We start from the raw sequence: 23,090 nt of genomic DNA on the forward strand, positions 1-23,090 counted from the left end.
CCTCCCAAAGTGCTGGGATTACAGGCGTGAGCCACTGTGCCCTGCCTGTTTAAAGTCTTAAAACTGGAGTTCTGGAACACAAAGTCTGCTTTGATCACCACAGTGGTAGCACAGCTGACTGGAAGTAGCTGTTTCCTGCCACCACCCATAGTTTTCAAACTGGTTTATTTATGTTTTGGTCTTGTTTTTCCAAAGTGGAAATTGCTTATCTAGTCCTTTCATAACAAAAATAGACATTAAAAATGTACATGTATAAAAATATGTGCTCACTGTTAAAATAATCTGGCAATTCATTAAAGTATAAGGAAGAAAAACTGAAATTCTGTATCATATTTATCTCTCAATATACCAGCTACTTCTGACACAGGAAGATGATGCCATCAACACATAATCCATAGAGAAAATACTTTGAATCCTTTCACAGGGCTGGAGTTTCACAATGATGTGGAATTTCAAATTTTAGACCTAACATTCTAATACCTTCATTTTACAGAGGGGAGAAACTTAAATGATTTGATCAAAAGGGAAACAAGAATTCTGGATTTTGAAAGTTTTCAATAAAATCTTCCATGATACAAGTTAGGTGAATATTTTACAGATAGGTGGCTAAATCAGGCCAAAAACTCTTGAGGGCAGAGGGGAAGATAAAGTATCAGAATCATCAGTGAATTGAGGATCTCAAGCTATCCATGCCCCACCTATCCTTCCTCACTTTCTGAGAAGGAATGTTTTGATTACCATTCACATTGCAAATGTTTCTGATGTGGGTCTTAGTCCTCAGAATACTCAGGCATAGGAAGGCTACACCTCATATACAAATACATTTGGTGATGGTGGGTAGACCGGAAGAAAACCACCAACACACAAAGAAGCTTAACCAGAACCGTAGCCAAACACTAAATTGTTACCTCAATCGTTTACAAAACTCTTTGCCAAAGTTCTTTGGATTAAACTTTAAAAGAAACTCTGGTCTTACCATGAAAGCTTAATTTAAAAAGTAATTGCTGGCCAGGCGAGGTGGTTCAGGCCTATAATCCCAGCACTTTGGGAGGCTGCACTCCAGCCAGTGCAATAGAGCTAAACCCGGTCTCAAAAAACAAAACCGGTGTTTTGTGTGGTGTTGTTGGTTTTTTCTTTAGCACCCTTTTGTGATAAAGACTGAAGTAGAGGCTGGGCATGGTGGCTCACATCTGTAATCCCAGCACTTTGGGAGGCCAAGGTGGGTGGATCACAAGGTCAGGAGTTTGAGACCAGCCTGACCAACATGGTGAAACCTCATCTCTACTAAAAATACAAAAATTATGTGGGCGTGGTGGCTCACTCCAGTAATCCCAGCTACTCAGGAGGCTGAGGCAGGAGAATTGCCTGAACCTGGGAGGTGGAGGTTGCAGTGAGCCAAGATTGTGCCACTGCACTCCAGCCTAGACAACAGAATGAAACTCTGTCTCAAAAAAAAAAAAAAGAAAAGAAAAGAAAAACAAAAGCACCAAAGAAAGGCCTTTCAAATAAAATCTGGGTATAGAGGAACTTTGTTTTACTGATTGTAAAATTCCCAGACAGTGCTATGGTTTTCCTTTGGCATTGCTTTTTTTTTTTTTTTTTTTGAGATGGAGTTCACTCTGTTGTCACCCAGGCTGGAGTGCAATGGCATGATCTCTGCTCACTGCAACCTCTGCCTTAAGGGTTCAAGCAATTCTCCTGCCTCAGCTTCCAGAGTAGCTGGGATTACAGGTGCCTGCCACCATGCCCAGCTGATTTTTGTATTTTTAGTAGAGACAGGTTTTCACCATGTTGGCCAGGCTGGTCTCAAACTCCTGGCCTCAGGGGATTCACCCACCTTGGCCTCCCAAAGTGCTAGGATTATAGGCGTGAGCCACGCCCAGCCTCCACTTCAGTCTTTATCACAAAAGGGTGCTAAAGAAAAAACCAACAACACCACACAAAACACTGTCTCCAGTCCTGGTTGGCAAAGACTGAAATTACAGCAGTGACCTCAATTTAAGAGGCAACAACTCCAACACCTGACTGGTCACCTTTAATCATCAGAAGGTGCATGTGGCCCAGGAAAGGGAGAGCTGACTCGGTACCTGATCCAGTCCTCCTCCAGCTCATCACAGGACTCGCCGCCAGTTGTGTAGTCTGTTTCATAGTGGTCTTGCTCTGTTCTCTTTGACTTCCCTGCTCTTCCCTTTGCAGGAGTCCTTTCTGAAGGTGTCTCAAAGTTACTGCTGCTGCTGTAACGAGGCTGCCTGAAGTCATCCACAGGTGAAGTCACTGGAAGCTCCCGAACCACTTCAGGAACCCTAATAAAAACAGGCATCATTGTTGACTATGCTATAGCCACTTGCCAGTGCACTGTAATCACAGAGCACAGCAATAACAAACACCAGGAGACATCTGCATGCAGGTGTACTCACACAAGGACTTCATATGCTCAACACCGAGCAGATGCCTAGTTTCCTGCATTCAATTTGACAGCGGCTCAGGGTCCCCTAAAACACAAGTAGTAGCTTCCAATTTAAAGGGGATTAGCCATTTTTAAACCTTCTAAGTACAATGGATCTCAGATTTCACTTTAAAAGTTCAGGCTGATCTACAAGAAGCATTTACTTAACCTGTGCCAGGGACATACTCTACAAAGGCTATCAGGAAAATAATGATCATGATTATTTTATACAGGTTCTTCTAGTTCCATGGAATGCTGCGTGGGGAAGAATGTACATATGCTCTTTATAATATTAATCTTTATTTATTTATTTTTTTTGACGGAGTCTCGCTCTGTCGCCAGGCTGGAGTGCAGTGGCGTGATTGCAGTGCCATGATCTCAGCTCACTCCAACTTCTGCCTCCCAGGTTCAAGCAATTCTCCGGCCTCAGCCTTCTCCTGTGTAGCTGGGGACTACAGGTATGTGCCACCACACCCAGCTAATTTTTGTATTTTTAACAGAGACGGCGTTTCACCATGTTGGCCAGGATAGTCTCAATCTCTTGACCTCATGACCCAGCCACCTCAGCCTCCCAAAGTGCTGGGATTATAGGCGTGAGCCACCGTGCCCGGCCTATAATATTAATCTTATACTCCCATATATCAATTCTCAAGATAAAATCTTGCAGAATAAACTAAATATCTAAACTAAAAAATTGAAAAGCTTTACATTGCAATAAAGTTAAGAGTCCTTTTAGGATTCTTTTTAAAATTGCTGTTAATCCTGAAGCCAGTAGAATGAACAGAAGGGTTATTGTCACACACTTACTATTTTTTCTAATAAAATTATTTAAAGTTGCATTAGAATTGCATATTTAAATTGCTTACGTTTCAGCCACAAACATGAAAATAACCCTAACTGAGGAATAAAACACCAATGTTGAAAGTGGGAACTACTTCTGAGTAAAAGAAATGTTTCATTTTCCGATAGAAAAGGGGAAAAACAGAAATGAAAAGACCAAAGAATGACTTGCCAAGTATCAGCCTAGCTATTCTAATCAACTATTCAAAATGTCTGAAGCATTTCTTTTTGATGCCAGTTTACATAAACTATCATACTGAGCTTTATAAACTGCCAGGTTTAGTCCCTGTTCTAAGTGAGCTACACATGCTTTTGCTCTGTTGTCGGAGTCTTAGATTTCTAAGCACAAAATTTCTTGTAGACTCTTTGGGGTATATGTGTGTAGATGCAGATGAGAGTGGTATTTATTTCTTCTTTGAAGATTTATGGCCAGGGGCAGTAGCTCACACCTGTAATCCAGCACTTTGGGAGGCCAAGGTAGGCAGATCACTTGAAGCCAGTAGTTCAAGACCAGCCTGGCCAACATGGCGGAAACGTGTCTTTACAAAAAATATAAAAATTAGCCATGCATTGTGGCAGTCATCTTTAATCCCTGCTACCTGAAAGGCTGAGGCAGGAGAATCGCTTGAACTCAGGAGGCAGAGGTTGCAGTGAGCTGAGATCATACCAGCCTGGGTGACAGAATGAGATTCTGTCACGAAAAAAAAAAATTTTTATTCAGGTAATATGGCTTTGTGTGCTATGCTAATGTTACTTCTAATGGAGGGAAAATGTGACTTTCTCCATGAGTCAATGATTAACAAGTTCCAAGACACTCTGCCAAAACTGCCAGGTACTATGCTTCTTCTTTGAGGGAGCAAAACAAAACATTTAGAATGCAGTGGATCTATTTTAGGGGTGGGGCCAAAGAGAGAGGAAACTAAAGGGCAAAATAAATTAGAAAAAAAACATAAAACAAAAAGTAAAACATCAAAAGCAGGCCTCCTGCCAGAATTTTTATGACACTGATATATATCTTTACCTTGGAAGTTGTCCTCCCCTCCTCCTACACTCTTTAAAATATTAGCATACTTGATCTAGCATGAAAGCTAAAAGCAAAATGTTTCACAAGAAAAGTACTGACTACAAGTGTGAGCAACACCACGCTGGGCTAATTTTTAATTTTTTTGTAGAGACAGGGTCTCACTATGTTGCCCAGCCTGGGCTATCCACATTTCCCTAGCTGCATTATCTTTTCAGTCTAGCATTAAGTTCCCTTTCCCAAAGCTTATATAAGCAAAAACATTCTGATTGGCCCTTTTCGGGTCACCATCATCCTTGAAGCCAGGAGAATGTTCTCTGATAAGCAAGACTTAGATATGCCTCCCAATAATGATGGCAGCTCTAAAATACAGTGTGTATAACAAACATCACTCTAACAGTCATGGCACTGGATGTTGATCATGGATTGTTTCTCTCCCTTCACTGACTCTGTGTATAATAAGAAAAGGATTCTTATGAATGTTTTCAATTCAGTAAATATCCTGCACACCTAACATGCGTAGAGTACTGAGCCAGGTGACCATGGGAAGACCAGGTCCATGTTCTCATGGAGGCCACAAAATAGGGGTGGAGAAAGTGCACAACAACTACACTGAGAGTCAGGGCAAGGTAGGGGCAACAAAGGCAGCATGAAGGAGTGTGTGTGAGAATAAAACAAATGAATGAATGAAAAGAACAAGCCGGCTGGGTGGGGTAGCTCACACCTGTAATCCCAGCACTTTGGGAGGCCAAGGCAGGGGGATCACTTGAGATTAGGAGTTTGAGACCAGCCTGGCTAACATGGTCAAAACCCTGTCTCTACTAAAAATACAAAAACTAGCCGGGTGTGGTGGTGAATGGCTGTGATCCCAGCTACTCGGGAGGCTGAGGTGGGAGGATTGCTTGAACCTGGGAGGTAGAGGTTACAGTAAGCCAAGATGGCACCAATGTACTCCAGCCTGTATGACAGAGCTAGACTGCATTTCAAAAAAACAAAAAACAGAAACAAGCCAGGCGTGGTTGCATGCACCTGTAGTACTAGCTACTCAGGAGGCTGAGGCAGAAGGATTACTTGAGCGAAGGAGTTTGAGGATTTAGTGAGCTACGATCACACCACAGCACTCCAGCCTGAGTGAAACAGTGAGACCCTGTCTCTAAAAAGTTAAAAAAAAAAAAAAACAGGTGGCTATTCTGCCACAACAGAAGCTGAACTGAGAATAAAGTCAAAAAATCAACAGATGAAAGAGAGCATAGAGCCCTGCCATCTTCTGAATCCCTTGATTATGTCATGCCTGAAGCTAGAGGCATTCTTGGGCCTCAGATAATTCCTCCTTTTTCCCTTTTTTCCATGATTTTTTTTTAAATTGAGACAGGGTCTCCCTATGTTGCTCAGGCTGGTCTTGAACTCCTAGCCTCAAGCAATCCTCACACCTCATTGGCTTCCCAAACTGCTGGGATTATCAGCTTGAACAACATCCCCAGCCGTAAACTAGTGTAAACTGGATTTCTATAATTCCTCTAACTTGGATAAAAGTCCTAATATCATCCTACCAGCCTATTACTACCAAACAATGATCTCATTTGACACTGCAAGGAGTCAGCCTGCTTTGAAAGCTTTGCACTGCAGCAACATTCAACTTTCTTGATTTATGAAGGGTAATTCAACCTGGGTATGGTCAGGATAGTGGGGAGTGTACCTAATAGGGCTCTCCCAAGTTCATTTGGTAAGTTTGGAGAGACACATCTGCAGCTAAATTCTGGAGTCCCCAATGCAGGATTAATTCTCCAAACTGACTACCTTAAAATTCTAAGGTATAGGACATTATAAGCAAAAGGAGCCAGATATGAGAGTAAATTGCATGATTCCATTTTATATCAAGTCCAATAACAATACATAAACAGATGATGACAGACATCAAAACAGCAGTTACCTCGGGGTGGGTACTGATGGAGAAAGGGCCCATGCGGACCTTATGTGGGGCTCAAAATGTCTTTATCTTGATGGTGGGAGTTAAGTGTTCATATCTGGGAAAACTCATCAAGCTGCATACTCAACATTAGTGCTCTTTTTGTGGAATGTACATTATGCTATGGGAGAAAAATAACATCTTAATGCTGAGTTACCTCATCCTTAGCATGGATGGATGGACACAATGTTCTCCATCCAATTCCTTCTCTATCCACTAGAGTGGTGAGGAACAGAGGTGCTCATGGGTTACTAAGCACCTGCAAGAATGCTTTAGGAAAGATAGACTATGACTTATGAGTTCCTATTCCCATTGAGGTAGATGCCCTTTGAATCCTCTATAACACTGGGTACTCTACTACGAACTGCACTTTACAATTTTTTTCCCACAGTTTAATTGCTCTATGTATTTATTATTAGCTATTATTAATGCAGAACAAGAGGACAAAAAGTTCACAAATACTCGACACAATTTCAGAAGATGCACTTCAGGGGAGAGAGAGACTGAGATGGATCAACAGTATGCTAGGGTCTTGGTGGACGCATTCCTGGAGGACGTGGACCTCTAATGCCTGGTGGAGGGGGTCTCATTCCCAGAGGGGGCATACCTATTGGCGTCCCTTGAGCAGGGGGAAGCCCAATTGGTGGGCCCATGGGTGGTCTCATACCAGATGGGAGAGCCATAATGCCTGGAGGTGGGGTTGCTCTCCCAGGTGGGGCGGAGTCCCCCGTCCTGGTGGGTACTGTGTTGGGGCTCCAGCAATGCTGGCAGTCGCAGCAACAGCAGCAGCTGCTACAGTGCCTCTTCCCTGTGGAGTCACTACCTGCTGGGATGGGCCCCCAACTCCTCGGACAGGGTCTGTTAATCCAGCAGGGCCCTAGGGACTTGGCACACCAGCTGGTACTCCTCTACCAGCTGCCCTACCAACCCCAGGGCCTCCTGCAGCTCCAGCAAGTGGTACCCAAGCAATGCCAGTATCTTTGGGGGGGTGGCCCCTCCACAGTCATGGATACCAAGTTCTCCTCAGGTAGCAACACCAGACCCCAAACCCGCTTTTCTTTAAGCTCTGGTTGCTTTGCATTCTTTGGCTTGATCTTTCTGAACTCATCACAATCACAGAGGATCAAATTCATATGCTTGTCAAAAGCCTTAAAGATGAAGATCTGGCCATCTTGTAGGATGCATCTCATTCTATAGTCAATGTGCTGCAGCATCTTGCTACTCTTGCCCACAGTCATGATTGCTGTTCCACCAAATCCAATGTCCACAGTTAAAACTTGATGCTTCTGAAGACCTAGGGGAAGGCTCTAGATTAAAGGTATGATGCAGGTTCTCCTAGAAACAATGCAAGCTGGCCAGAAGCTTCAAAGAGAAGATGGAGCCTGGTTTTTGCTTGGAATCAGATTCCTCGCTATTCCAATATGGCTTTAACCACCTCTTGGTGTCTCAGCTAAGAATGCCTGCCTCAGTTCAGCCTGGAAATCCACCACAGGTACTTGCTGCTGCTGAAAATGCCTTGGGTACAACTGACACTCTTGGTTGCTCAGTGAGGCAGTCCTTCTGCATTTGACTTGGACCTCCACCTCTGGTAGACCGTCTCAGGGGTAAGTGATCCCTGGCTCACTCCATCACGTCACTGACCGCTCCTCAAACCAAAATGTCAGACATCTCCGACGGCCGCTCCACTGTGCAAGACTCACTGCACAGCTCTTTTACTTTTATTTTAAAGATTAAGTCTCGCTCTGTCACCCAGGCAGATTGTACAGATTGTACAGTGGTACAATCTCCATTCACTGCAACCTCTGCCTCCTGAGTTCAAGCAATTCTCCTGCCTCAGCCTCCCAAGTAACTGAGATTACAGGCACATGCTGCCACATCTACCTAATTTTTTTGTATTTTAGGAGAGATAGGGTTTCATCATTTTACCCAGGCTGGTCTCGAACTCCTGAGCTCAGGCAATCCACCCACCTCAGCCTTCCAAAGTGCTCAGATTGCAGGTGTGAGCCAAAACCCTTCCATCATTACCATGCTCTGGGGAAAATATTGTTCATTTATTGGGGAAAAGTGTGCATCATATAGGATGAATATGTTAAGTATACCAGCGTGCACAGTGGCTCATGGGCTCACACCTGTAATCCCAGCACTTTGGGAGGCCGAGGCAGGCAGATTATCTAAGGTCAGGAGTTAGAGACCAGCCTGGCCAACATGGCAAAACTCCCTCTCTAGTAAAAATTACCTGGGTGTGGTGGTGGGCACCTGTAATCCCAGCTACTCAGGAGGCTAAGGCAGGAGAATCACTTGAACCTGGGAGGTAGAGGTTGCAGTGAGCCGAGATTGAGCCATTGCACTCCAGTCTTGGTGACAAAGCGAGACTCCACCTCAATCAACCAATCCATCATCATGTATAGCTATTTAATAGACTATTATAAAGCCATAAAATAGAATAGTGCTTCTTCTTGGTTATAATTAAAAAAAAACAAACAAACAGAATCAGTCGACTCATTGCATAGTGATATGGACAATACCCAAGATAAAATATATTGCTAATAATACATTTGATATGATAGTATTTTTTCTTTTTTTTTTTGAAACAGGGCCTTGTTCTGTCACCCAGACTGAAGTAGAGTGGCACAGTCTTGGCTCACTGCAGCCTCGACCACCTGGGCTCAATCAATCCTCCCACCTTCGTCCCAAGTAGCTAGGACTAGAGGCATGTGTTACAATGCCTGGCTAATCTTTATATTTTTTGCAGAGAGGGGATTTAGCAATAATGCCCAGGGTATTCCTGAACTCCTGGGCTCAAGCAATCCACCCACCTCAGCCTCTCAAAGTGCTGCAATTACAGGCATGAGCCACTGTGCCCAGCTCTGGTATGCTAGTATTTTAAAGGGGCGGGGGGGAGAAAACAATGTACTTTGGCCAGTATCTTTATTGTTTTTAATCTCTGGAGAAATATAAAAGAAAGTGATGACATTAGTTGCCTCTAGGGAGAGGAACTAGGTAGCTGGTACCTTTTGTCCCTTTTAAATTTTATACTATATAAAGTATTCATTTCAAGACTAAAATTAATCCTCATTAAGGAATAAGATTTTCAAATTAATTTTTGAAACCATCCTGGTTTTCATGAAAAGAAACAACACCAGAAAATGTTGTGGAACCATACAGGCCTTACAATTTAGAGGCACAGCTGGTGACAAGATATACTATAGAGAGATATTTTGCATGTATGAAAGTTCTGCAGATTGGCCCTTTTATAGTTCGTGGGCGTGATGATTGGGTGTTCACACACATGTGTGAAATGTGCCACCCTCAAATCTTGTTACAATATTTGCACATTACCTGTCTGACATGAAAAAGAAGAGAAAAAAAACGTCCTGCAAATCATAACTTAAAACTTTTAAAGGCTGAGGCAGGAAGATCACTTAAGGCCAGGAGTGGAGTTCGAGACTATCCTGGGCAACAAAGCAAGAACTCCTTCTCTACAAAAATAAAAAATTAGCCAGGCATAGTGGCACACACCTGTGGACCTGGCTAAAGTGAGCTATGAGGCAAGAGGACTGCTTGAGCCCAGGAGTTCAAGGTCACAGTGAGATGTGATCACACCAGTGAACTGTAGGTCCGGGCGACAGAGTGAAATCGTGTCTCAAACAAATTATGGGAAAAAAAAAAAACTTTATAAGGATTGCATCTCTCTTGTGTACCCTTTTCCCTAACAGTCTCACGTGCTTTAATTTTTGTCAAAATCCAAAGAGAAGAAAGAACAGAGAAAATGTGCTTTCTTGCCAGGTGCAGTGGCTCATACCTGTAATCCTAGCACTTTGGGAGGCCAACAAAGGTGGGTGGTCAAGGGATCAAGACCATCCTGGCCAACATGGTAAAACCCCGTCCCTACTAAAAAAAAAAAAAAAAAAAAAAAAAAAAAATCTGGGTGTGGTGGCATTTGCCTGTAGTCCTAGCTACTCAGGAGGATGAGGCAGGAGAATCACTTGAACCCAGGAGGCAGATGTTGCAGTGAGCTGAGAGCACACCACCGCACTCCAGCCTGGTGACAGAGCAAGACTCTGTCTCAAAAAAAGAAAAACAAAGTGCTTTCTCCAAATCATTCACAATTGAAATCAATAGCAAGATCAAGTCTGAATACCAAAACAAAACATATAAGAGTTTGAGGAGTAGTCAGACTGCCAGTCTTTTCTCAAATTCCATCCCAGTGTAACAATAAAGGCTATTGTCTTCAAATTAATTCTGTAATTAACTCAGCAGCTGGTGTCATCTTATGGGTTTCCAGGCTCAAACTACTATGCACCCAGAGTAAATCTCATATACCATGGCCCACTAATCAGGAGTCAGGCATTGGGGATAAAACTTGGAAGTAGGCTGGTGCAGTGGCTCATGCCTGTAATCCCAGCACTTTGGGAGGCTGAGGCGAGTGAAAGCAGGGGGATCACTCGAGGTCAGGAGTCGAAGAACAGGCTGGTGGCCGGACCGTGGTGGCACATGCCTGTAATCCCAGCACTTTGGGAAGCTGAGGCAGGCAGATCGCTTGAGCCCAGGAGTTCAAGAGTAGCCTGGGCAACACAACGTGATCCTATCTCTATGAAAAAATAGAAAAACATTAGCTGGACATGGTGCACAGCTACTTAGGGGACTAAAGTAGGAGGATTGCTTGACCCCAGGAGGTCAAGGCCACAGTGAGCTATGATCACACGACTGCACTCCAGCCTGGGTGACAGATTAGAGACCACGTCTCTACGGAAAAAAAAAAAAAAATGCTTATAGAATAAGGAAACTATTTCTCTATGTCTATACAATGCAGGTGTGGTTTGTCTGTTGTTGTAGTTTTAAGTCTCACTATATTACCCAGGCTGGATTTGCGCTCCTGGACTCAAGTGATCCCTCCTACCTCAGCCTCCCAATGAGCTGGGACTACTGGTGTGCACCACTGTGCCAGGCTCTGTGATTGTGTTTTATTTTGTTGTTGTTGTGTGTTTTGGTTTTTTTTTAATACAGAGTTTCACTCTGTAACCGAGGCTGGAATACAGTGGTGCGATCTCAGCTCATTGCAACCTCCGCCTCCCAGGGTCAAGTGATTCTCCTGCCTCAGCCTCTCAAGTAGCCAGGATTATAGGTGTGTACTACTATGCCCAGCTAATTTTTGTATTTTTAGTAGAGACGGGGTTTCGCCATGTTGGCCAGGCTGGTCTTGAACTCCTGACCTCAGGTGATCCACCCACCTCGGCCTCCCCAAGTATGGGGATTAAGCAGAAATGGCAAAACCACATTCCTAGGGTGAAAGAATCCAACCCAGTCTTTCCATTAAACAAGCAAGTGAAAAGAAGCATTTTCAACTTAGAAGGGAAAGAGATCTTCCAAGTAGCCAGAGGCCTCTCTACCAACAAAGCAAAGATTAAGGGCGTAAGCCACTGCACCCAGCCATGTGATTGTGTTTTAAGAGTCTAAAAAATTAAAGTTATAGAAAGCTAAGATTTATTATTGAAGAAAGAAAAATGTTGAGTAAATTGAAAGTGTACAGTAATGTAGTTCACATTCACTCACCACTCACTCCCTTACTTACCCAGAGCAACTTCCTGTCCTGCAAGCTCGGACCCTTTTTTTATCTTTTACATTTTCTGTACCTGTTCTGTGTTGAGATATACTAATACTTACCACTGTATTACAAATGTCTAGAGTATTCAGTACATTAACATGCTGTCCATATTTGCAGTGTAGAAGCAAGAAGCTATACTGTGTAGCCTAGGCTTGTAGTAGGCTATCCATCCAGGTTTGTGTTAAGTACACTGTGATGTTCACACAAGGATGAAATGCCTAAAGACACACTTCTCAGTATCCCCATCATTAAACAGTGCATGACTGTATATGTAAAAATACCAACTTTATCATCCTTAAGCAAAAATTAAATCCCTGTCCATGCCAATTATCTCCAATATTCTTCTCTCACTAGTCATTAGGTGGAATTAAAATTGGGCTTTAGGGTAAGTGTTTCCACCAGAGACACCACTTCAATAATCACATGGCACCTACCCTAGGCCAGATGCTCACTGAGGTTTCACATCTCCCAGCAATACCGAGGACCTAGCACAGCAAATGAAATACCACAATTCCTGGATTCAAATGAAGTCTTCTAGTTTAATAGAAATGCACATGGACAAGGTTGATTAATGTGCAATGTCCTCCTTCTGTTTATGAGATCCAACAATTACAGGCAAAAGAAGAGGTTGAGCACAGTACTGACCTCTGCTCAGTAACTTCCTTTCACCCTCACCTAAACTTCAAAACCAGAAACAGCAGAACCACATTCCCAGAGTGAAAGAACCCAACCCCGCCTTTCAATTAAACAAGCAAGTGAAAGGCATTTTCAACTTAGAAAGGAAAGAGAACCCCACCCTCCTCATCTCCCTCTTCCAAGTAGCCTAAGACCACTCTATCAACAAAGCAAAGACTGTTTTAATACCAAGATCCAGATCCAGTTTTTGTGGGCACTGCCGGATACTTTTTTTTCTTTTTCTTTAGTTTCCCACTGCATTTCTAGAGGATGCTGGATTTTTTCTTATGGATAAAGGCACAAAACAACAAAAATCAATCATGTGCAAATACTCATTTTTACACTCAGTCTATCAAACTAAAAGAGTTGCTACTTACGGTGTGGATTTATAGGAAGACTCTGGATAAAACCGCTTGTCGTTCACTTTGCCATTGGAAGAGTATGCATTGGGACTGTCAACTCTTTCCACATAGTCAGATGGGGGTGGAGGCATGTCCTCTGTGCCTGCAGACACATTTTTAACCTTAAAAAAAACCCCAAGAGATAGTTATTATTTATCTTGTAATGAAAAGGGAAAAGACATTGAAGAAAATTATCTTATATACATGATCTAATATTTATGTGGCTTGTTAAATGTTATTAACACTAATAATAAAAAGGAAATCAATACAGGTTAATAGTCAAATCCATTTTTTAATAGACATATAAACAGTGCTACTGCTAAATAAGTATGAAAAAAAATCTGATCACCTAATTCTCATCCTAATGTGATTTAGGTTGAATAATTAACTATGGCAATTTTCCACCTCCATATTAGGAAGACTGGTCTCATTACCTCATGCCCACATTAGAAAGACCAGTCTCATTTAACCTGAGCTAGGTCTGGGTTAGAATTTTCATTTCTGACAAGCTCTCAGGTAGTGCTAATGTTGCTGTCTGGGCACCACACCTGGAAAAGCACTAATCTAGAACAAAGCACACTGGTGGTTCTTAATCCATTCATCTCTAAACGGGGAATGTTAAAACCACAGAAGAAATTAAGATGCTCAAGCTGACTTCTGCTCTTTTAATAAGAGATTTGTTTATTCTCCCTTAATGTATGTTCTCAATGGCTCTATTATTAATAGCCTACACAATGTATCACACAACATTAGTGCCTTCCCTTTTCACTTTCCTTATTTCATGCTGATGTGTAAGTGAATTCATCCTACAGAAGTAACATGCATTAGAAACTATGTAAAATACATATATAGATACTTCTTATCTGAGGAATGCAAGCCCTTTCTTAAAGCTTATCAGGCCAGAGAGGCATTAAAATGAAACAGCAAACAAGTCCTACTTCCCCTCTGAGCTATGTAGTTATCTCCAGAAACTGCTTAACCTAACAATGCTACCCTGCTATAGCTCAACAACCTATCAACATTATTTCCATAAATCAGTGATAATTCTTGATGAACAACTTTGTTTCTGCCCTCTCCTTGTCCCCTTTTTTGCCTTTAAAAACTTGCTTATAAAAAAGGCAGAATGGAGCACTCCCCAAGGCAGCTTGGAAGCATGTCCCAGGCAGCTGTTCTCAACCTTGACCCAAATACATTCTCTATATTAATTTTGCCTCAGCTTCTTCCATTAGGTCAACATTAACATGGAAGGCTTACCACAGAATCTTTGGGAGAAAAAATTTAAGTATAAAAAGCACAGCCAATTAGACTCCAAACACTGTTAGATTTTATGTAACAGTTCCAACACTCTAAATTTCACCTAATAGTCTTTAAATTATTACCTATGACTCTGAAATTCTTAAAAAAAAAAAAAAAAACAAAGACCTCCAACAAGTGCTAACCCTAGATGAATCACTTAGCTATTTTAAAGCAAAGGAACAGAAATAAAGTGTGGGAAAAAAATAAAAATAAATCTACAAATTATTTATGTGAAAAAGAGCGGCTATTCAAAAGGGTTGAACCACTTTAGCTTGGTGATAAGATCAGTGGCATTTTAGCCAGGTGAGGTACATGTGCCTGTAATGCCAGCTACTCGGGAGGCTGTGGGAAGATCTCTTGAGCCTGAGAGGTGGAGGCTGCAATGAGCTGTGACTGTGCCACTGCACTCCAGCCTGGGTAACAGAATGAGACCCTGCCTCAAACACACACACACACACACACACACACACACACACACACCCCCAATGGCAATGGCATCAGATTATCTGGGCTCACCCCAGGTCTGCCAACCACAAATTCTATAAAGCCTCAGTTTTCATCTGGAAAAAAAAAAAAAAAAAAGGAGAAAACTACCTACTACATAAAATTATTTTGATTATTAAATGAGATGACCACATATCACATTTACCACAGTGCCTTTAAACACAGTAAAAAGGCAAAAGATGCTGGATTTTAGAATAAAGGCCCCTGGATCTGATCAAATCATTTTTACAAGAATTTGGAAGTGACAGAAGACCTTTATTTGAATTATTCTGCTATTATAAAGCCTTACAATTAGGTTCAGCATCAATACAGTGTATCTTTCTGCAATACACATTCCTTACATCTTCAAGTTTTTAAAACATGAGATGGGCTCTCTTGACTTATCCAGGCAGTATCACATACAGAAAGATATTTACCTACCCGTTAAAGGACATTAGGGTATTCTTGATTGTTTAACATTTAGAGTCAGAAAGGAACAGAATCATTTCCCTCTGGAAGTGGAATTTGGCAGCAACTTCGAAACCAGTGGGTGGGTTGCCACGGAGTGTGCTCAGATCCCACCACAGCGGGGAGGGTAGGGGAGCCCTCCTGGTTCCCACAGAATTCCTTATAACAAAAGCTTACAAAAGAAGTTGCCAAGCTTCACAGGCAAATGCTTCACCAAACCAAAGACCTATTCTTAATCCAATATCTCATCAGAATTTAAAAATCCTTCCTTTGCTTAAAAACCCATTTTATAGTCGAAGATGACTGCCAAAATACAAATTTTAAAAAATGAAAACCCATTTTATACTTCTCTAGGCCCCACCCCCTTTCCTCCAGCATGAGCTTTGGCAGAGTCTGAGTATAAGAGTCAGAGATTTCTCACTGGCTAGAACGCCCTTTCCCTTTTGCCAGCCATTCTTTATTTGGGCTTCAATTCCAGGTTCAAGTGCCACCACCTCCTCCTTGAAGCCTTCCATACAAGGCCCTCCTGGAGGAGGCACCAACCCGTGCTATCTCTCCACACCTGTGCATACAAACCTTCCACCAGATCACTTACGCACTGCTGAACAAGTGCTTACTTACAGTACAATGGCTTGTTCACCTATCTCACTTCAGTCGGCAGTGGACGGCTTAAGCTACCACTATCTGACTGCTTACAATGAGTGAAATATTGAAGTGACAGATCATTTAGTAGGCATGGCTTTACAGGCAAATATTCTTCCTTTTTCAGAAATGAGGAAGCTGTGGCTCAAAGGGTTAGACAACTTTCCTAAGAAACTAGAAGTAGAAAATGGAAGGGCGGGCATTCCTTGCTTTCCTCTTTGAGTCTCCAAAGGCCCACACAGTGTCTGGCACAAATCAGGAGCCCCAAGTTTGCTACATAAATGTAGAAAAATACATTTGTTCTATTCCTACATTATATACCCAAGTATCTTATCAGTGAGGCACACTGAGCTGACCTTTATCTCTTAGTGTCAGCAGAACTGGACTATCTTGACCACTGACTCCACCCTCCAGCACAGATCTTTGATTACTTAAACCTTTTCTATACGCATGCATAATAAATTCCAAGGCAGTGCTCCTTTGCATCACATATACTAAAGTTGAACAATACAGAAAAGATTATCATGGCCCTCGCACAAGGATGGCACCAAATTCACGGAACATTATATACACATATATTTTAAATCCTGAGCCAGCTATGATGGCAGACTCAAAGAATAAGTAGCAACCTTTTTCCTCAAAAGGAGCTTAGAGTCTAGAGGCAAAGGGAAAATATATTTAAAAACAAGGAGTAAGATCAGTTTTTTTTTTCTCTTTATGCTTCAACTTGCCTGAAAAAAGGCTAAAATATTTTTTCCTCTAATCCACTTCATGATGCCAATGAAAAGTAAGTATAAACCCATTATCTGCAGCTTTTGCAGGACAGTAGGAAAGTAGAATGGGGGTTGGGGGCAATAAAAAGTGAACAGGTGCTTGTTTCTATAAGGAGTCTCCAACCTGTATTTCCCATTATTATAAGAAAGGACTTCTGAATTTCACTGTTATTACTGATTTGATCCCCAGTCAGCTCATCAAACTCAATGATGTAGTTAAAGTTACCTTTAAAAAGATTTTTTTTTAAGACAGGGTTTCACCATGTTGGTCAGGCTGGTCTTGAACTCCCGACCTCAGGTGATCCGCCCACCTTGGCCTCCAAAGTGCTTGGATTACAGGCGTGAGCCACCATGCCCGGTCAAAAAAGATTGAGAACTTGAGAAAACCAACTAGGCATAAATCTTAACAGCAAAATGTCTTTGTGACAATTTTCCCTTAGGGATATCCCCTTAACTTGAGGATATCTCTAAGAAATCAGGGGCAGAAGAAAGCAGGATGAAAATACAAAATAAAGATTTGTCTAGGTTGGGTAATCCCAGCACTGTGGGAGGCCAAGGCAGGAGGGATCACCCGAAGTCAGGAGTTCTAGACCAGCCTGGCCAACATGGTGAAACCCCATCTCTAATGAAAACACAAAAATTAGCCAGACATGGTGACACACGCCTGTAATCCCAGCTACTCTGGAGGCTGAGGCAGGAGAATTGCTTGAACCTGGGAGACAGAGGTTACAATGAGCCGAGATCCACCACTGCACTGCACACTGGACATGCTTAAGGAGTATGAATTATTAATTTAGGGGATATGCAGGGAAGTTTTAAGATTCTTATTCTAATCAAGAAAGAATTTAAGGTGTTTCCAAAATATCAAAATAAAATATAATATCAAAAGATCTTCACAAGAGGTAATTATGATGAGGATAAATTTTTATTCCAAGTTTAATTGTACTCATTAGAAGTGTTTAGATTATGTCGCTTGTGAAAAAAAATCTTTGAGACAAATAACACCTAACACTCCTTGGAGAGTTAATGAAAACATCCTAAACCCCTGTGGGATGCCAAAAGGAAAACAAAGAGGGCAGATCTCCTTTAGAGCATCTCAGGTGCTCTTCTCCAAATACCTGCCATGATTCTTCCTCATCTGAAACTAAGATGGGTCTACACCATCATGTTGGTCCCACCTGAAGTCAGAGAAGAAGTAAAAAGGCCAAGAATGAATGTTCTAGGTTACTATTAAAGAAAATCTTCTCTCCTCCAAAACAAAGATTGGGAAAAACACTTATCCCCACTTAAATCAATTTCATATTTCATTTTGAGTTAGTAAAAGCAAAAAATTGCAATGATAGCTAATCTTCCTTTTTCTCCTCACCCTAATTTCATCCCTAGTTCACACATGGAAGAGTCGGGCAAAGCCTGAATCCATGTGGTCTAGCAATGTGACAAAAGCCATCTACCTCTACGAAAGAAAAGGAAGTTCACCTGTTGCTTATTTAGTACTGTGCCAGGCAAACCTGACTTTGTTTATTCTCACCACCATCCAGTGAGATGCAATTATCTCTATTTTCAGATGAGGAAATTGAGCCTCCACGGTTAAATTAACTTGCTCTAAGTCACAGAGAAGTAAAGTAGCAGAGGGAAGATTTGAACTCTGGTCCACGTAGCTCCAAAGCCCAGCTCTTCCTGGCATAACAAACTGCCACCTCAAGAATTCAAACATGGCTTGGGGTACCCATCTTGGCTGGGTATTTTGACCAGTCTTTGTAAAAAAGGAGACCATTCTCATTTCCTTCAACTCCTCACCATTTTGAAGAGTTTTATTTGCTTATTAGTTTAACTTCGTAAGAGCAGCTATTGATGCAAAATTATTATGAGTACGTTTCAGTCACCAGGTGCCTTTGTTTAGGTCAGCATTTAGGAACACCTCCCTCAAAAGGGAAAGAGTATGGTTTTCCCAGCTGGGTGATTAAAGTGGAGAAATACCTCAGGCATCAGAGGGAGGAGCATCTTAATCTCAAGGATCATCTCCAGCTTTACAATCTGCCCATTCCACCCTCCATTAGCCCTATGCCCTTGGACTGCAGGTTCTCAACAGTAAGTGGTCCAACTCGTTTTTCCTGTTTTCTATATTTTATACCCTCAGATACTCCCCCCAGTAAAAGCTTCAAAATTGACTCTGGAAAGTTCTCTTAGACTTTTCTCCACCTTTGGTCACTTGAAGGCAGATGGTTCCGTATCTACTAATCTCACAAAGAGATTGTGGACCAGGTTTGAACAAGTCTGGTTGTTTTACCTTGCTGAGATGGCACTCAGGATTTAGAAAACAAACAGCCTCCTACCCAAGTGCACACTGTCCAGAGAAATAGTAATAATATAGACCAATGAGAACTATAAAATCCTAAGCCCCCAACAGAGAAGCCTCCCTTTTGGCCAAGAGTACCCCAGAGATATCTTAACTGAGCTACCTGGCCATGACAGAATTCGAGGTCAGACACAACTCATTTACTCTCTCCCTTTTGTGGTTTAGACACAACTGACCAGCATTATTGTTAACACAGAGATCATTAAGATTGACAGAAATAGACCCTTAGTGGCAATAAAACACCAAATTATAAACAAGACCTAAGGTCATGCCAGGCAAGGGTTAAATCACACACTTCATTTGTTCTAATCATACACTGTGTTCTCACCACCGTAAGGTTTCTCTTTTTTTTCCAGCAGCCAAACAAGCACTGGCCTCAAGATAAGCAAGATTAAAGCAACTGCACATGCCTACTATGTACCCACAAAAACTAGCAACTCACAGAAAAGAAAACGGCAGCTCATCCACCAACAGACACTGACTAACCGACCCGTTCTACAAGCCATACAGCTTTGACTGGTCAAGAGACTGATTTCAGTAACCTTCTCCTGATAAGAGACAAGCAGCTGTGGACTGGTTCTGGCCAGCCTGCAGAGGCTGCATGTGTGTGCCTTGTGTTCCTGCTTCACCTTTTGATGTATAGGGCCTAACTGTAATACATTTAAATGTTAAGTCCCCACCCCAAAGCAAACAGGAGGGAGGCATGTAACATGAATGTTTGTTCGCTGCGCATGCATCAGGATCCCTTTTGTGAATATTCATAGCTTCTCCTCCTGTAACCTGTTGAATAGGAATGTGCAGCCAACCTGCTTAGCATTAAGCTCTTGTCCCAACTCCTTCTCCTTCTAAGTGCCTTTCAGTCTCTGCCAGAAGCTAGGCTTCCAAGCCTGTCAAGGATGGCTACCTTGCAGGTTGTAGGCCTTTACAAGAAATAAAGGCTCCTTTCTACTTTTTTTCTTTCACAGCTAGAGATCCTTTCTAAATTTATAATTGTGTCATCTTTAGGTTGACACCAGCAAAGGTAAATTCTGAAATTCTGTAAGAGTCAATGAATTCTTAGAGCTTTGGAAGGGGATGAGGTAGAAAAACCTTGTACTCAGTGAGTGAGGCTTATCAGTGATCTCATTCAAGGCCCCTTAAACGAAAATCCCTATGAAGACTGTTAGTTTAATATACCTGTACCTCATGCCAGTTTCTCAACAGGTGAGCCAGGGGGCATGAAAGTTCTTTGGCACCCCAGCCTGTGAGCCAGTTATCATCTGCAGTTCCAGATCCCCCTCAATTTACTCCAGTATCTTGTACTAAGTTATCATTCTCCAAGTATGTCATGATGTAATAATAACTCGCTTGCAGTTTAATGGCTGCAGCTTAAATCTATAAAACAGTGGTTCTCAAAATACGATCCCCAGACCAGCTACATTAATATTACCAACATAGGCCCCACCCAGACCTAGTGCATCATAAACTCCAGGGTGGGAGTGAGTGGGCTGTTTCAATGAACCCTCCAGGTGATTCTGATGCTTTCCCAAAAGTTTGAGAACCACTGATGTAGATACAATTCTCTCCTACGTTGCAGACCACTTGTACCTTATAAAGACCTACAAGTGAAGGGTCCTTTGCCTGCAGTGGTGTACAAACTTGGCAATGCCTGGTTTTCTGGCCCAGGTGTGGTAAAATAACCTAGAGCAACAGTGAGAAGGTTCACTCGGCATGAGAACAGCTGAGGGCATCTACTTTGATTACAATAGAAACATTAGTTGATTCTCGGCCCTGAGAAAGACCTCTATCATACCATCAACACAACGGGAAAGGGAAGGAACACATTTTTCCCTAAATAAAGGAGAGCAGGCACTTTGGGCTTGTCTTATCTATAAGGGGTTAGTCATTTGCGAAAAGGACACTAATGATCACGCAATAGACTATACTTCCTCAGAACTATGCCTCATATAAAAAGTTGACCTTTACCCCATCAAAATTCTTATAAAAATCAAGAGTATCAGAGAAACTGGTTGAGTTTTGCCACCTTAGCAATTGCCAAAAGGTAAAAAGTAGAAGAGAAAACACATTAGGTCAATAAACATGACATGTTCAGAAGAAATATAAACCAAGACAACAGTGGTATACTTTCACACGTTTGATTGGCAAACATTATAAAGTCTAACACCACACCAAGAGTTGCTTGTTTAGATTATATATGGGTAAAAGTTGAAAAACAATTTGGCATTGTCTTATAGAAATGTACATTCACAAATACTATACCCCAAAAGTTCCACTCTTAGGTATATAGCCAAGAGAAGCATTCACAAGCATAGGTGATTTTAAAATGTTCAGGGTCAGGTGGGATGGCTCATGCCTGTAATCCCAGCACTTTGGGAGGCTGAGGTGGGGTGGATCACCTGAGCTCAGGAGTTTGAGACCAGCCTGGGCCAACACGGTGAAACCCTGCCTGTACTAAAAAGACAAAAGTTAGCCAGGTGTGGTGGCATACACCTGTAATCCCAGTTACTTGGGAGGCTAAGGTGGGAGAGTCACTTGAACCCAGGAGGCAGAGGCTGCAGAGAGCCAAGATCAGGCCCTGCACTCCAGCCCAGGCAACAGAGCAAGACTCTGCATCAAGAAAATAAATAAAAATTAAAAATGTTTCAGGCATTTTTAATGGTCTTAATAATTCAAAACCCCATTAAAAGGAAACTGGATAGAAGATGGCTGATCGCTAACATCTCGGGATTGCAGCTCCCAGTGAAAGTGCAGAGAACGAGAGGATATCACACTTTCAGACAAATTTTTGTTGCTCACGGACCAGAAGATTCCCAGTGGAGGAGCCCCACGGGTCGCCAGCGTGACTCTTGTGGCTGGCACAGCGGTTTTGCCAGCACCTCGGTGCGGCAGCTCTTGATGCAGCGTAAAGGGGACTGGTTCCCCTTCTGACCGACGTTTGGAGCTCTGGGAAGGCAGAGTCGCCTATTACAGACTCAAGAAGGAAACCAGACTGGAGATTCCCAGGCAGAAAAGCACCATCAGTCTTAATGCCGCTGTTTTGGCCGGCACAGTGGGTTGCTCAAATTTCGGCCCTGGGAATTAACAACTTGGACGTCCACTCAGAGACCTAATTTGGAAGTTGGTAATTACAAAGACGACAGGTGGATAAATTTACAATAATGGGAAGAAACCAGTGTAAAAAGGCTGAGAATACTCAAAATCAGAATGCCTCTCCCTCTACAGAGGATCACAGTTCCTCATCAAGGGAATAAGGCTTGATGGAGAACGAGTGCATTCCATTAACAGAATCAGGCTTTGGAAGGTGGATAATAAGAAACTTCTGTGAGTTAAAAGAACATGTTGTAGCCCAATGTAAAGAAACTAAGAATTTTGAAAAAAGGTTTGACGAAATCCTAATGAGAATAGACAATTTAGAGAGGAATATAAGTGAATTAATGGAACTGAAGAATACAATACGGGAACTCCGAGAAGTATGCACAGGTTTAAACACTCGAATTGATCAAGCAGAAGAAAGGATATCAGAGGTCAAAGTCCAACTTAATGAAATAAAACGAGAAGACAAGATTAGAGAAAAAAGGATAAAAAGGAATGAGCAAAGTCTCCAAGAAATATGGGACTATGTGAAAAGACCTAATTTACATTTGATAGGTGTACCTGAATGCGACAGAGAGAATGAATCCAAGCTGGAAAATATTCTTCAGGATATTATTCAGGAAAACTCTCCCAACCTAGCAAAGCAGGACAATATTCAACCCCAGGTAATACAGAGAACACCACAAAGATATTCCTCAAGAAGAGCAACCCCAAGGCATATATCGTTAGATTCACCAGGGTTGAAACGAAGGAGAAAATACTAAGGGCAGCCAGAGAGAAAAGTCAGGTTACCCACAAAGGGAAGCCTATCAGACTTACAGCAGATCTCTCAGCAGAAACCCTACAAGCCAGAAGAGAGTGGGGGCCAATATTCAACATCCTTAAAGAACAGAACTTTCAGCCCAGAATTTCATATGCAGCCAAACTAAGCTTCACAACTGAAGGAAAAATAAAATCTTTTATGAACAAGCAAGAACTCAGAGATTTTATTACCACCAGGCCTGCTTTACAAGAGCTTCTGAAAG

General features: G+C 42.1%; 1 protein-coding gene, 2 non-coding genes and 2 pseudogenes across 7 annotated transcripts in view; 2 read left to right on the forward strand and 3 right to left on the reverse strand.

The window, feature by feature from the left end:
- Window positions 1-23,090, reverse strand: part of OCLN (occludin) — a 62,934-nt gene that overhangs the window by 8,287 nt on the left and 31,557 nt on the right. For all 5 annotated transcript variants that reach the window (XM_054252206.2, XM_008991966.5, XM_035291454.3 and 2 more), the window contains 2 exons: window positions 12,931-13,076; window positions 2,088-2,303 (listed from right to left, as the gene is read on the reverse strand). In XM_054252206.2, coding sequence (XP_054108181.1) covers window positions 2,088-2,303; window positions 12,931-13,076 — 362 coding nt within the window. The remainder of the gene's footprint in view (window positions 1-2,087; window positions 2,304-12,930; window positions 13,077-23,090) is intronic.
- LOC108590646 (small nuclear ribonucleoprotein-associated protein N pseudogene) lies at window positions 6,663-7,758 on the reverse strand (annotated as a pseudogene).
- On the reverse strand, window positions 7,635-8,012 carry LOC118151513 (SNRPN upstream reading frame protein pseudogene; annotated as a pseudogene).
- LOC118151970 (small nucleolar RNA U13) lies at window positions 9,519-9,622 on the forward strand. The gene has a single exon (XR_004740358.1). It is a non-coding gene; the product is annotated as a small nucleolar RNA U13 (small nucleolar RNA).
- On the forward strand, window positions 16,316-16,420 carry LOC118151878 (U6 spliceosomal RNA). Its single transcript, XR_004740280.2, has one exon. It is a non-coding gene; the product is annotated as a U6 spliceosomal RNA (small nuclear RNA).

This window comes from Callithrix jacchus, chromosome 2, assembly GCF_049354715.1.
Source record: "Callithrix jacchus isolate 240 chromosome 2, calJac240_pri, whole genome shotgun sequence".
NCBI lineage: Eukaryota > Metazoa > Chordata > Mammalia > Primates > Cebidae > Callithrix > Callithrix jacchus.